Below are 15,613 nucleotides of genomic sequence, written 5' to 3'. Positions count from 1 at the left end.
CATAGTCACTTTCTCTCCTTTCCTCCCAAAATTCCAATCTCTTTTCTCCATCTGTGTTATGGAACTCTCTTTTTCTTCCTCTCTTTTTCTCCCTCCATATCTCAGTCCCTCACGTCCTTACCTATCCCTCTTCTCTCCTGTCCATCCCAGTGCAAGTCCCAGTCCCAATCCCAATCCCAATCCCTCCGTGCATTATGAATCTCCGTCTCAGCGAGGGAGGTGGTCACTGCTATAAAGCGTGGAATAAAAGATAAACAAGTGGGTTGTGTCCTGCGTACCCGTAATGTGGCTTTAATGAATACTAGATGCCCGTGGAAAAGAGAGAGAGAGAGAGAGAGAGAGAGAAGCTAGAAAATGAAGGTAACAGTAAATGGTGTAAGGTAGGTAAACAGACAAACAGACAGACAAATAGATAGATAGAGATTTATAGAGAGAGAGAGAGAGAGAGAGAGAGAGAGAGATTAGGTAAGACTGAAGTTTCTGTGACAGGGAGGAAGGATGGCAGACGCAGAGCATGTCACGGCAGGACCCAGGAGCAGCAGGAGACGGCGGAGAGGCAGGGCAGGGAAGGACAGGGCAGAGTAGGGAAAGAAGTAAAGCAGAGGAAGGCAGAGAAGGGAAGAACAGAGAGCAGAGTAAGGCAGGGAGAGAGCAGAGTAGATCAGAACAGAGCAGACAGGGCGGGACAGAGAAGGGCAGGGCTGAGAGGGCCTGGGTAGAAGGGAAGGACAGTGTGGCAGGACAGATTAGGGTAGGACACACAGGACAGAGCCGACTAGACCATGGCACAGATGGGCAGGGCAAATAAGGGTAGGGTGGAAAAGACAGGGCAGAGATGTAGGGCAGAGTAGGGGCAGGGTTAAGAAAAAGAGCCGCAGATGAGAAGAACAGGGCACGTAGGGCGACACCAGAAGGGCAATGTAGGGCAGGTCACAGTAGGGTAGGACGGGGCGGGGCAAGCCAGGGCAAAGGGGAATATGGTGGGGAAAAACGGGGCAAGGAAGGGAGGGGAAAAAACGGGGCAATACGATGCGGCGTGGGGCGGGGCGGGGCGGGGCGGGGCGGGGCGGGGCGGGGCGGGGCGGGGCGGGTCGATGCAAGGCTAGCGTGGCCTCGTTTACTGTGTTATTTCATTGTCATCAGAAAGTAAAAGGCGGTGGTGGGGGGGAGGCTGCCCTACCGCCGCAACCACCGCCGCTCCACCCAGGAATCAATGGGAGGATGCCGTCAGTACCAGCAGAGGTGGACCGAGTGGCAGGAAGGAGGAGGAGAGAGTAATCGAGATGAAGGGACGAGGAGGAGAGATGGATCGAGATGAGGGATCGAGGAGGAGCTATGAGAGATGGAATGAGATGGATTGAGAGGGAGGAAGAGAAATGGACCGAGAGGGTGAAATGACGAGAAGAGGTGGACCGAGAGTGAGGAGAGGAGATAGGAGCAGTAGAATGAAAAGCAGAGGTGGATCGAGAGGGAGGAATGAGGAGGAACTAGGAGAGGTGGAATGAGGAGAAGCAGAAGTGGACCGAGAGGGGGGATTGAGGAGAGATGGAGCTAGATTGGAACTGAGGAGGGTTAGGAGTAGTGGAATGAGGAAGAGAAATTGGAGCGAGAGAGAAAATAAAAAAGAAGGAAAAAAACAAAAACAGGATCAGATGGAGAATGAAGCGAAGAAGACAATGAGATGAGGCGAGGAGGAGAGAGGGATCGAGGAAGAGGGATAGAGAGAGCAAGAGAATACAACATCTAGAGAAGGAGAAGGGTAATGATATACGTGGACGCAAAGGATAGGTGATTGAGTAATTGACAGGTGATAGTAAGCGACAGGGATGAATAGATAGATAGACATAGATAGATAGATGGATAGATAGGTGAGTGGGACTTGGGGATAGGGGGTTGACTAAATGGGGAGGGTAACTCAGAGTGGTATGGGGATAGAAAGAATAGTAGGGGTACGTGGCTAGGTTACGAAGTGTGGGATTGAATGACTGATATTGAGTGGAGGGATAGGTAATGTGAGCACTGAATAGGGGTCAGATGAGTGGGTAGACGAATCGATATAGGATAGGGAATAGGAAGCTGCAGGGATAGGAATGTGGATGGAAAGATTGAAGATTTTTAGGATGATGGATGGATAGATAATACGAGCTTTGAAATGAGAGAAGGGAGATTGTTGGATAGGCAAATGGACATAGGGAGGATAGGGTTAGGAAGCTGGGTGGATAGAGGGAGAGGGTAGAAAACCTCGATGCCTCTCCCTCACTCATATTCTCCCCTGCTCCCCTCCCCCTTTCCCTTCCCCCTCCCTCATTTCCCCCCCCCCACCTTCTTTCTCTACCTTCATATGCTCTCTAACCTCCACTCCTCCGTCCTCACCCCCTTCCCCTGCCCTTATACACCCCCCAGTCCCCTCTCCCCTCCCCTCCCCTCACTCCCACGCCCCCTCCCCCTCCCCTTCCATTTATCATTCCATCGGTCTCCCCTCCCTGTACCCTCATCTCCCCTCCCTCTGCCCTCATCTTCCCTCCCCTGTCCTTCATCTCCCCTCTCCCCATCCTCTCCCTCTACCGTCACTCTCTCTCTCTCTCTCTCACACACACACACACACACACACACACACACACACACACACATATTACGTGTGTGCGTGCGCGTGTAGGGGCAGGTACCATGCAGGGGTAGGTTTGGTAGGGGATGAGGTGGTCCGGACTGCCTTAGACGATACCAGGTCAATAGTCTCTCTCTCTCTCTCTCTCTCTCTCTCTCTCTCTCTCTCTGTCGTGCAGTGAACAACTTTTTCTAATCTTTCTCCCTCCTTTCTCCCATTTGGCCAAGGCTTGTGTCGTATTTCTCTCCGTTTTTCTCCCCTAGTTTTTCACCTCCCGTGTTTTTCCCTTCCTTGCTTATGCTCTGAGGTTTTTGCATTTCCTCGCCTGTTAGTGATATTACATTTCATCCTTCACCTTTCGTAAATGTTCCTTCTCTTTCGTGCGTCCGTAATGAGTCAGCAGCACAGTACTTACTCTATATATCGAGAGGGAGGGTAATCCAAGCTCCCTCTCTCTCCCCTCCTGTCTCCCGAGGCCTATTTCTCCCTCCGTCGGGTGCCCATCTCTCTCTCCCTCCCTCTCTCTCCTCCCTCTGAAAACATAATCTTGGCGCGGCTGAGGGAGGGCGGTGATATCCTCGCTCCAGGGCCCCACCCGTCACGCTCACTCCCGGGCCTCACACATCACGCTTGCTCAGGGGCCCCGGCTCGTGGGACTGAATTTGATCAAGGGGGATTTTAGACGCAAGGGCGAATTTGAATGCCAAATGGCAGCTTTCAGAGCCCATGCCAAGGGTGGGGAGGAGGCAGTAACATTTTTTGTGTTCTATGAAATGATGATACACCGTATATAACCAAATAGTGATTTTTCCCAGTCCCTGTAATTAGATAATGATCTCTGAATAGGCTGGCAAACTCGGCTGGAGTGAGGCGGGTGCGTGCAGGTTTAAAAAGATAGCGTAGTATTTTACTCACATTGTTTACATGAATCTTGATGCGCAGGCGTGGAGGACGTGAGCGAGGGGAAGTTTTGTGAGCGTTCGTGCCTCCCGGGTATGCATAGCTCTATACATCGACTTAAATTATTGAAGGATATCGGCTTGCAAATAGTCGAGTCGTTGCCGCGTTCTGCTGGATGGCTCGTATTTACGGTTGTGTGGAAGGGAAGGGAGTGCGGTTTGCCCCCATAATGGCTGAGGAACAGAATTTCTTATGATGCTGATGGATTTATGGTGTGTTATGTGTGTGCTAAGAGATAGGTACTTTGTACAAGCGATATTGCATACCAACATGCACGGCTGTTCAGCCTGGACAACATCCACTTCACTTTAACTCAGTGGTTCTCAACCTGGGGGGCGTGCGGCGCACCCCTAGGGAGGCGTGAACAGTTTCCAAGGGGGACTTGGAGGAAAATAAAGAGTGGCATGAACAAGTGTGTGTGTGTGTGTGTGTGTGTGTGTGTGTGTGTGTGTGTGTGTGTGTGTCACAATGAACCATTGACTTACACTGGGGCCAGAATAGCTCAGTGGCAGCGATCGCGCTTCACGATCCTAGGGTTGTCAGTTGGAGCCTGCACCAGGATAGCTTATTTCTGGCGAGAGGTGTTGTGATTTGTCCAAGGATCTCTCCCTGTCTTGCAGAGGTATATTGTCCGCTGGTCCTAGCTCGGGGATTCACCTTTTGATTGATATTTAGAATTCAGTCTCTTTGCTCCATCCTTCAAATAACATTCTTCTTTATGCCCGTGATATTTATTTCCATTTCCGTGTGTCGCCATGTCACCTGTTTTTTTTTCTCTCTCTCTTCTCTCTAATCTGATCGTCTCGAGAGAAAATTAAAGACTACAAAAAGCCTTATATTGCAAGGTGTACCGCACGGCAGTTAGAATATAAACGTCCTTCAACTCCCCAGCCCATATATTCCGTCAAGGGGTAGGGGACTGCAGGGGAAGGGAATATTCAGCCTGTGTTCACTTAGGTTGATATCCAGTTGAATCTGCGGGAAGAGTAATAACAATAATTAATTACGGATCAAGTTTTTAGAGTCAAATAATGCCAGGAAGCAGAGGGAGGAGGCGTAGATAAGTGAACCAAGGCTATAGGGGGTTGCGACCCGAAATAGGCTGAGAATCGCTGCTTTTTACCTCCCTCCGTCGTAAATGCTAAGCTGTTGAGAATATTACTAGAACATAGCGCCAGTCATGAAGAAGTGCCATGGAGAGGATGTAGAACAGTATTTTTGTCTTACTCTGCTCTTGAGCGATAGGAAATAAGCTGTAGAAGGCCAAAAATTATCCGCCAAGTTAAAATGACGAACTTTTGGCTATTGACACAAAATTATGATGTAGTGCGGATATCCTTAAATATATACAGTATAAATTTTCCGTGCTGGTGCTTAAATCGCCTGTAGGAATATGCTACTGGCCTCTTTGCTAGGATTTACGGCAGCTTAGTGGTAGTACATTCAACGTGACTAAAATCTGTCTATCGTAAGGGAAAGGCTGAATTGTAGTTTTTCCATTTGCACACCTGTTATTATTATTATTATTATTATTATTATTATAGTTATTATTAGTGTTATTATTTACTAGGGTTTCTGCCAGCTGAACAAATAACCAGTTTTCACCAGAATAAAACGTGTGTGTGTGTGTTCATGGCAACGAGAGTAGAAACATGCATAGCACACGTCATTCCCCTCACACACACACACACACACACACACACACACACACACACACACACACACACACACACACACACACACACACACACACACACACACACACACACAACTGTCGTATGAGTCAGGTTTATGGGCGAGGCGGTGTTTGTACAGGTAATATTATCGAGCTGGCGGCGTGGGAAAGCCAAATTATCCCTGAATTATATATACACGACAAAATTCAAAACAGTATACATGTCGAGGAGAGAGAGAGAGAGAGAGAGAGAGAGAGAGAGAGAGAGAGAGAGAGAGAGAGAGAGAGAGAGAGAGAGAGAGAGACGTTGCTTATTTTTGCAGTGATGGGGTAATATTCAGAAGCATATTTTAGGATTTAGGCGTTATTTGTTGTTTTTAGGTGTTTTGAGTCTGTTTTATCGTTCATTCCTTTATGGCCCCACCTGGAGCGTAAGACCTCGTGGCTAGGCTGCTCTGACGTGACATAAGTGAGTGACCATCGCCTCTCCACACACGCACGCAGAAACACACACACACACTCTCTCTCTCTCTCTCTCTCTCTCAGAAGCCACATCAGGTACTAGTTCTAAATATCTCAAACTCTGCAGGCGCCCCAGACCCTACTGCAGGAGGGAGTGCCGAGGAGGAGCACTGCTGGCACTTAGACGCCGAGCAGGTCAAGGAGCAGGTGGGCCAGTATCTCACACAGGGCGGCTACTACAACGCCAACAAACAACTCTACTTTATGTTCACCAAGGTAAGAAGAGACTAATGTGGAACTGATATACTTCACGTCTCTCTTTTGCTAGGTTATGGCTGAATATCTTAGTACAGGAGGTGAAAAATCCATGTTCACAGTTCGGCCCAAAAGACAGGAAAATCCAGCACACAGTCAGTTGTCATATCTTGTTGGCTAATGTTTATGCGGATCTGAAGGTAAGTTTTGATGATTTTTATAACAGGTGCGTGAAATGGTGCGAGCCAGAGACAGTAATGGGGCCAAGATGCTGACGCTGATCACTGAGCAGTTTCTCAATGACCCACGCCTCCTGCTGTGGAAGTCCCAAGGTACACCAATGACGGATAAGTGTCGGCAGCACTGGGACCACATAGGTAAGACACACACTGTATACTTCGTGGCCTGGATGTAATGCACACAGTGTTCCTTAGACTCGATATTGTTTAGTCTGTTTTGAGTCATTATACCTCTTTAGAAGATATTGCATACTGTGAAGAGTAGATCATTGCCTCTTCCGTGAACTCTTAATATTTTCATTGCCCACATTACTTTAAACAGCACAATATAATACATACTTTTGCTTTCATACGCCTTTCCAATTCTACCTTACGTATCTTTATGCCTGTCATCATTAAAAACCGCCATGTATGGTGAAGACACATAAGATATTTATACTGTATAGTGTAAATTCTGTCTACAATAATTGCGTACATAGTTAAGCCAGTGCATTGCCACTACAGCTGCCCTGTGGGTGTGTGTGGTTCTGGCGCCTCACTGCCGGGCCAGCGAGCGGCAGCAGTGGCAACACACCCTAGAGAAGTGGGCGCAGACTGATGTGTGCCCCCTTGAAGACCCCGACCACCGCCACCACGAAAATACAGACAGAGTGAGAACCGAGAATCCAAGGGTGTTTGAATGTTGAATGGAGAATGATGATGCTTATTATAATTACACTAAGCTCCCAATTATCTCCCCAAACACTATCATTTGCATATTACCTGATAATTTACCATGTACTAACCATTGATGTCTTTCCCCAACCAGAACCACTCTGCAGCATATTATCTAAGCTCAGACGACGAGACAAGCGATGAGGATGAGCTGAGACGACGGGGTGTAATTGAGGGGGGTCACTATCACCTCCACCACCACAACAACCACCACCACCACCGCCCCCACCACAACCCCCTCCACCACAACCAACGAGAGGCCAGAGATAGAGATAGAGACAGGAGATCATCACATAGGTCTGTTTTGGATATTACATTATTATTATTATTATTATTATTATATTATTATTATTATTATTATTATTATTATTATATTATTATTATTATTATTATTATTATTATTATTAGTAGTAGTAGGAATAGTAGTGGTCGTGATAGTAACATTAGTAGTGGCAGTAGTAGTAGTAGTAGTAGTGGTTGTAGTAGTAGTAGTAATAGTAGTAGTAATAGTGGGAGAAACAGTAGTAATGGTAGAAGTAGTAGTGGTGGTGGTAACATTAGTTGTGGCAGTAGTAGTAGTAGTAGTAGTGGTTGTAGTAGTAGTAGTAATAGTTGTAGTAATAGTGGGAGAAATAGTAGTAATGGTAGAAGTAGTAGTGGTGGTAGTACTAGTAGTAGTAGTTAATAGTAGTAGCAAAGGTAGTAGTAATGGTAATAGTAATAGTAGTAGTAGTAGCAGTGGCAGAAGTAGTAGGAATGGTAGTGCTTGGGGCCAGTGGATTGTAACATGAGGGTTAGTGTTAACCTTCACATTACAACTCCAAATGGTGATCTGTGTTATTATGAAGGTTGGTTTTGATCTACACATTATAATTTCCCAATGGATCGAGGTGACCTAGGAAAAAAAAAAGTAGTAGTAGTAGTAGTAGAAGAAGAAGCAGTGGTTGGAGTAGTAGTAGTGGTAGAAGAGGTATAATAGTAGTAGTAGTTGTTGTTTTTGTTGTGGCCTCAGACTTCAAGAAATAGGCCACTTCAGCTGGGCACTCCCAGAGATCTTTTGTTGAGGTTATGTTATGAGGTTATGTATAGTTGTGTGAGGTTAGTACTTGTATGTGTGTTGCGCTGTATGGGACTACGCTACAGTGAGGGCATTGTCAGTTGTTTGTGAGTTATATTTTGTGCAGGAAGCAAGGAAGGGTGATGGCCACATTCTAGTTTGTCTGCAGTGCTTAACAATAAAGTTCTTGTCTACTAGTGAATTAATACCTGTACTAATAATGCTAAATAACACAATGAAATACTCTTCAGGGGTCATCACAGAGGTTAGTCTTTGATTTTATTGTACTATAATGTTGAGATTACAGGAAAACCTATACCACCATATGCATTTGAAATGTGATAGATTAGCACACACCTATCTCTGACCTGAGGCCTCTCTTAGCCTTGTCAAGAGCCAAGATTGATAAATTTCAACTTTGGAGATGACACAAGGGAGAAAGGATCAGCACACCACATGGACCCTAGCAGTGAAACTTCAGTAAACAATTTTCCTTTAATAATCCATGAACATCAGAAAGGTGACATAAAATGAGTACTTCATGTAAGTTTAATTTTTACAGACGTCACAAGCGACGAAGGATCAGTGCACCACCACGAACCATCTTCCACCGGGCTATTGATGCCTGCAACCTGACTTGGGATGACCCCCACTTGCGCTCCCTTCTGGCTGGTGAAACCCCCATTCTCCGTTCAGCTCACCACTCATCATCATCTTATTATAATGAACATGGACAACCTCTCTGGCATGGTATGATTGTGTTACATTGTTGGGAGGACCGTGGAAAAATTTATACTCGCTTTGCTGATATTGTGTTTATTGTGAAGGTACTCTAGTTCTGGGATGACATGGTCCAGGAGTTTAAGCAGTAAGATTTTTTATTTTTGTGGAGAGTAAATGCCAGCTTTTAAGTGTTTCCTCTAGACCAAATGTTTCTTCTTATCTCTGTGTAGTCTATGCCTTAGAGAGTAAATGGAAATTTAAGTGGTTTATCTTGATGAAACACTCCTGTTTATCTCTGCAGAGCCTGTACCCATGGCGTGCTCTCGTGTAGATGCTTTGCGTTCACACGGTTACACGTGTGAGGCTCTACGTCTAGCCGTCTCTGTTGTCCGCACACTTAAGCAAGCCCAGCGTGAAGCATACCTGTGGTGGGGCAGCAAGCGAGATGAGATGCTGCCCAGGTGCTCTTTGTCCAGGGCATGCAGATCATTGGGTCCTGGGGCACAGGAATCATGGGTTGGTCATCCTCTAGATCCCATCACCTGCCTCTTTGACACTCTGGCTGAGGCTTCGTTATTACCCGAAGATCTGCCAAGATTCCAGTACCATAGTGGTGAGTTTTAACTGGCTGATTTAAACTTTACTTCATAGATGTTAATTGTAAATATAGAAGTAATATAATAATACAGAGGTACGGAAAAGATTACTGTACCCATGTTTTTGTAGAGAAAAGTAGATCATAATCCATAGGTACACTTATGGTATTGTTCTATTGTTGATAAGCATAACAGATTTAAATAGCATTTTAGATATATTGTAGAGCAGGGGTTTTTATGTGTTTTAAGGTTGTATTAGTATTTTGTTATGAATATCTGCATTGTGTGATGTCATCATAATCCCTTCCGTTTGGTGATGTAGTCTTTGTATCTCCAGGTGACTATTAATCTTAGAGGAGACCACCTGTAAAGAGAGATTTAATGATTCCCTTATATATTAACCTCTCCAGGTTGAATGGTCTCTTAAAAAATCAAGTTAGATAGAATCAAACGATGCTGTGCTTCTTAAGGACTCCCCATGTTGAAGTTAAGAGATGAATAAATTTATTTGGTACAGTAGCAGGAAGAATGGATTGAAAATGTGTCATCGTATTAAAGGGATGAAACTATTTTCTTGCTAACTGTGGCTTTCCCTGCGATGGCAGACTGGCTGGGTGTTGTAAGTGAGGAGGCAACCAGCTTGGCACCACTTCGTTATCGCCATGTGCCCGTCCCTGGTTCCAGTGACCCCTGGGAGTCCTACCTCACTCTGGCCCTGGAAGCAGCTCTTATAGGTCTTGGTCAGCAACGTGCAATGCCTCCAGGACTCTATGCACAAGAAAAGGCATGTAAGCAAGAAGAAAAGATGATACTAAAACTCCAGGAGCTCAATTTCGACTCCCCACTAATGGCTGTGTTGCGTCGACAAGCACGATTGCTACTAGAAGGAGGGCCATTCTCTGGGCTAGGAGAGGGCATTCATCCTGAGAGTGTTCCAATGCATACTTTCACCAAGTTCCTCTTCACTGCACTCCTTCCACAGGATCCAGACCTCGCATACCAACTGGCTCTCAGGGCAATAAGGTAGATAAAAAAAAAAAAAGGTATGAATAGATGCCTTAAAGAGCTTTTATGATGGTAGTGGAGCATATATAAGAGTAGGTGATCTTCCAATAAGTGTTTCAGTATCCATTTCCCTTCCTTTTGAGAATAAGCTTCTGTACTAAATCAAATTTTGTAACACACTTTTCACATTGCCAGGAGAGATTCTCTCTCTCTCTCTCTCTCTGTCTTTGTCTGTCTGTCTGTCTTTGTCTGTCTGTCTGTCTGTCTCTCTGTCTGTCTGTCTGTCTGTCTGTCTGTCTCTCTCTCTATCTCTGTCTGTCTGTCTGTCTCTCTCTCTCTCTCTCTCTCTCTCTCTCTCTCTCTCCCCCCCCCCCATGCTCATCCCTTTGATACAGAACTTGTACTTCACAGTTTGTAATGTCCTTTTTCCATTCCCCATCCCATTGATATTGAACTTATAACCTACATTTTATAATAGCCCTTCTTTCCATTCGCACATTGCCATCCGGTATGACTTGGATGAATTTCCTCTGGCACTTCACATCACCCTTTAATTTTTAACTAATAATCCAAATTCCTGCTTTTGCCAACAGACTACCTATTCTTGAAGACCATGAAGATGTGGATGACCCAGTGAATGGCAATGTGTCGTCGCTGGTCTTGTCGCGGTACCCTCGATGGTTCACTCTTGGCCACATTGAGACCCAACAGTGTACTCTGGCTTGTACCATGATTAATGCTGCAAAGAGTAAGTGTTGCACAGTGTTTAGGTGGAAAGCAGGGTCATGATGATGATGATGATGATGATGATGATGACTAAGGAGTGAAGATACAATAAGAAGGATGATGATGATTATGATGGTTACCAATAGTGAAGTCATAAGAGGGGCCAAGGTGTTGATGATAATAATTGAAGAGTGAGGATATACTAACTTTTATTATACAGATTGCTATGAGCTAGGGCATAGTATTGTACAGTAATGTATTTTCTATGCTGCAAACTGCCTGTATTGTAGCACATTTTCCCTTGAGTAACTTACTCCTTTGAGACCAAATATTAACCCCAAAGCTGAATGAATTTGTCTGGTGGCAGTGTGATGTACTGATGCCCAGGTTTGTTATCTTGAAAGATTGATTGTCTTTCATTTTATTCCCCCTGGAGATCATAAGATCCAGCAGTATCGTGTATTCTGTAATATACTAACAATATTAACATTATTTGCTTTCCAATCTCCCTTTCAGATGACGTAATGAGACTTCGATCTGTGTTAGATGCAGCTCTGAGGAACATTCACAGTTCCTCTCACCTCTTTAAACTGGCCCAGGATGCATTTAGACTAGGCCTACCAGGAGAGGGACAAAGGAACTCACTCCTTCTTAATGCAGCTCTAGAATTGGGTTTGCAGGTAATGGATGAATAATAAATATTTTTATTAATTGCCTACAGAGAGCTGGTATACTTTTCTGTACATAGTAATGTTTATTCTGTGTACATTATTTTCTTTGCTGAGAACACCAGTATCAGTTACCAAGGAAACTGTACAGTATGTAGCGTAAAAATTTCATAATGTCATTTGCATTGGTCATGTTATGCATCGGTGATAACTTTAGCTTGATTTCCAAGATATATTTGAATCCAGAACCTCAACTATTTTTATGCCATAGGAACATCAGACAGATCAGGAAAGCTATATCAACACTTTAGTTAGTTTGGATAATAAAATAGCATACAGCCTGTATAGCACTAACAGTATTCAAGGCAATGTAGTATTTCTGTCTTAAAATCAGTGTTGTTAATTTTTCAACTGGAAGAATTGTAGTTGATTACCTGAAAAGGACCTTGTTTAAGCTGATACTGTTGTATTTCCTGAGTAACAGTGCTTATAATGTGGGTATAATTCTTCCAAAGCAGTAGTAGCCCTGGGTTCCTTGGATATGGGAACTTGGTGGACTTCCTCCTTTTGGGGGATAGGGCAGTAGTTGAGGGATGCTTGTATAACTAGGCTGTTGAGCTGCCCAGTTATATCTTTGCTACCACATGAAGGAATCCCTCTCTAGCACCTCCAAAGCAGTAAATAGTAATATGAAACTGTCTTTCAGGTGATGCGCATGACTTTAAGCTCACTAAACTGGCGTCGGCGGGAGATGGTGCGGTGGCTGGTGACATGTGCTACAGAGGTCGGTGTGTCGGCCCTCATCTCCATCATGCAGAACTGGTTTAGCCTCTTCACTCCAACTGAGGCTACAGGAGCAGTGGCCTCAAACATCATGAGTCACACCACCGTCATGCGTCTACAGCTTGACCGTTCAAAGCAGGATGAGTTGGCAGCTTGTGCTCGTTCTCTTGCCCTGCAGTGTGCCACTAAGGTTTGTTTTACTGAATAAAGTTGATTTTCTTTCTTTAGCCTTTCGTGAGTAAATTCCAGTACTGTTATTCATAAAGAAAGAAGAAGATTGTAGGTGCTAGTTATGATCAGTGCTGGGAAATTTTGCCGTGTTTGAAGTGTAGCTACAAGCTTGGTAACTAGACAGATAAGTATTTTAGTGACCACAGTTAAGAATAAAGTCGATAATTTCTGGCATTAAGTGATCCAAATGCAAATGCTTTAATACAACAAGCATTAATAAATGTTTACAGATTCTATGAGTAAAGCAAAATAGCAAAACACAGGTAAAAAAGAATAAAACAGTACATAAAACTAAATTAAGTAACAAAATATAGAAGATAGCTCTGGATAATTGTAATCCTCTGTGGCTTCTAAGTATTTACAACAGATTAAGTATTTGATGAATTCCATGACAAACACTTTCATAATCAGTTTATTCAAATACGAGAGTTGGAGTTCAAACCACACAGTCATCACTTTGATAGAAAATCAGGCACAAGCAAGTAAAAGTCCATATACAAGCTTTGGCATTGTCTTTGTTTTAAGTCATATTACTGTACACATCTGAAATTTCTTTCCCCAACAATGTCGAGCACTGTTAGGAATCAGTTAGCTGGTTTTAGTGTTTGGGTAATCTTTCAGCCCATGAAAAACCTCAGCTGTACCATGGCCAATCCCATGAGGGGCATCCTGTAAAAGAAGCTTGGTGTTATTTTAACCCTTTCCGGGCTGATTTGTTGTAAGGTTGTTTTCCTCCCCTGAGTTATTGTTTTGTAACCAGTGTAAATTGTACCTCATATGAGATATTCAGCTTGGCTTGTGCAGACCTTTATTGTGCTTTGGGGGCACGGTGACTCAGAGGTAGGGCATCGAGCTCGTGGCCGGGGGTTTGTGAGTTTGAGCCTCGCCCGGGACTGCCGTGCCGGGAGTGGTAGCACACTCCTGTAATCTAGCACGGCTAGATGGCCTTAGTTGCCTAGCTTGGGGATTAAATCCCTTTTATCGTGCTTCCGTAACTCGGCAAGGGTTAAATGAGGGATAGAGAAGGTCAGGATGGTATCAGAATGTTTAGTAAGTGGCAAATAGGATAGTCCCAGGAGTGGTAGGGGACGTGTATATCCAGCGTGTTCAGTAAGACAAACTGTGGAGAATGCATGTGGGGAGAATCACAATATATATGATAAAGTACCATAGAATAAGACAGAAAAATTAAATATGAGAGAAGAACCAACTGGTATTATAATTTCTGAGACTAGTATACAGCAACTAAGACTTGCATATTTTTTTGCATTTCAGGATCCACCAAACTGTGCTCTCAATGCATTGACCTTATGTGAGAGTGATCCAATGTCATTTGAGAGTGCATACCAGGTTGTGGTTGATGCAGCAGCCCACACCATGTCCTCCTCACAGCTATTCACCATTGCCCGCTACATGGAACACCGGGGCTACCCCCACCGTGCATTCACTCTTTCCATGTTGGCCATGAGGAGTGTGCACCTTGCTTATAACCAGGATCCTCACCCAGCAATTAATGATATCCACTGGGCTGTAGCTCTGGCACATTCTCTGGGACGACCAGAGCTGTCCCAGTTCCTCCCAGTGCTGATAAAAAATGTGCAGTGTGCGACCGTGTTATCGGATGTTTTGAGACGCTGCTCTCTCTCTGCTCCTGGTATGGCCTGTCCAGATTCAAAACGACGGCCACTTAAACCACTGGCTTTTGACAAAGCCCCATTGAGAGGCCTGCTTGAAGCCACCATTCTTGCATACATCAACACCACTAACTCCCGGTTGACTCATATATCGCCTAGACACTACCAGGACTTCATCGACTTCCTGACAAAAGCACATGAGACTTTCATGCTTGCCCATGATGGACACATTCAATTTGCACAGCTGATTGAGAACATGAAAGTGGCATACAAGGGCAAGAAAAAGTTGATGTGCTTAGTGAGGGAACGATTTGGCTGATGTTTAGTGAATCAGTATCAGAGACATTGCAGAAAGTGCTTCAGCAAAGCATTAAGCTCTTCCCATTAAATATAATAATGTTTTCCAGTATGCAATGCCGGGATACAACTTCAATCAATAAACATTAGCGTCTTATTACAATAAGTTTCTGAGATCAGTTTGAAAAGTGCATATGTCATGTATTCCCATGGCTGTATAAACCCAGTGCTGAGTAAAATTTTGTTTGTGGCTCAGTTAACTTAAATATTGTGAAGCCTTTCCAGTCTTTTGTCAGGTTGAATGGCATGATGAATATTTATTTCTAAAGTAACTGTACATTATCTGCATTTCATATATAACACCTCATATGTCACTTGTATAATCTCATTAACTGTTGACAAGTCACTGATGTTCATTTCAATGTATGCGCAACTTCACTTATGTGTGCTAAGATCATAACATTATCCTCATTTTATTCTTAATACTATGTATAGTATTTATTCAGTTGCTTTTGCAAATACTGTGTATTTATACCAAAGATTAGTGAGAAACAAATGGGTTAGGATCTTGCATCTAATTCAAAGCTGCAAGTAAGCCCAGTAGACAGTGTGATACTATGCTAAGTGGAATCCCACCTCTTTGAACCCATATCACGCGGGGCTGGTGCCGTCAGGGACTCCAGTACAAAACAAGGCCGGGTTCACAGGCAGCCATGTTGGGACCCCGAGTTTCCCCTTCTCTCTCTTCCCACCCTCATGACACACCTCATTAATCACGAAGGACTGTATTCTCACGTGCTTGGGAGGCTTTCTAGCACTTTTTTTTTTTTTTCTTCCAAATCCTTCCTGCACAGGGGTGATATAATTCCTTCAGTCCACTGATGTATTTTTCATTTTATTCAGGCTACCACTAGATGATTTTATTCAGATAAAGGGGCATCTCTTGTAATGAAGGAAATAAGTGATGGCTACCCTACATCAAA

At 44.1% G+C, this 15,613-nt stretch overlaps 1 protein-coding gene across 1 annotated transcript in view; it reads left to right on the top strand.

Annotated features, from left to right (window-relative positions):
- LOC145393735 (zinc finger SWIM domain-containing protein 4-like) overlaps positions 1-14,652 on the top strand; it is a 222,871-nt gene extending 208,219 nt beyond the window's left edge. Inside the window, exons 5-15 of the mRNA XM_080267778.1 lie at positions 5,830-5,978; positions 6,184-6,334; positions 6,701-6,846; positions 7,005-7,207; positions 8,530-8,765; positions 8,992-9,303; positions 9,892-10,309; positions 10,885-11,039; positions 11,534-11,697; positions 12,392-12,658; positions 13,975-14,652. Coding sequence (XP_080123904.1) covers positions 5,830-5,978; positions 6,184-6,334; positions 6,701-6,846; positions 7,005-7,207; positions 8,530-8,765; positions 8,992-9,303; positions 9,892-10,309; positions 10,885-11,039; positions 11,534-11,697; positions 12,392-12,658; positions 13,975-14,652 — 2,879 coding nt within the window. The remainder of the gene's footprint in view (positions 1-5,829; positions 5,979-6,183; positions 6,335-6,700; positions 6,847-7,004; positions 7,208-8,529; positions 8,766-8,991; positions 9,304-9,891; positions 10,310-10,884; positions 11,040-11,533; positions 11,698-12,391; positions 12,659-13,974) is intronic.
- The last annotated feature ends 961 nt before the right edge of the window (positions 14,653-15,613 follow it).

This window comes from Coenobita brevimanus, chromosome 25 (genome assembly GCF_032717465.1).
Source record: "Coenobita brevimanus isolate Jiangsu-jjx chromosome 25, ASM3271746v2, whole genome shotgun sequence".
Taxonomy (NCBI): domain Eukaryota; kingdom Metazoa; phylum Arthropoda; class Malacostraca; order Decapoda; family Coenobitidae; genus Coenobita; species Coenobita brevimanus.
This window is presented reverse-complemented; position numbering and strand designations above follow the sequence as displayed.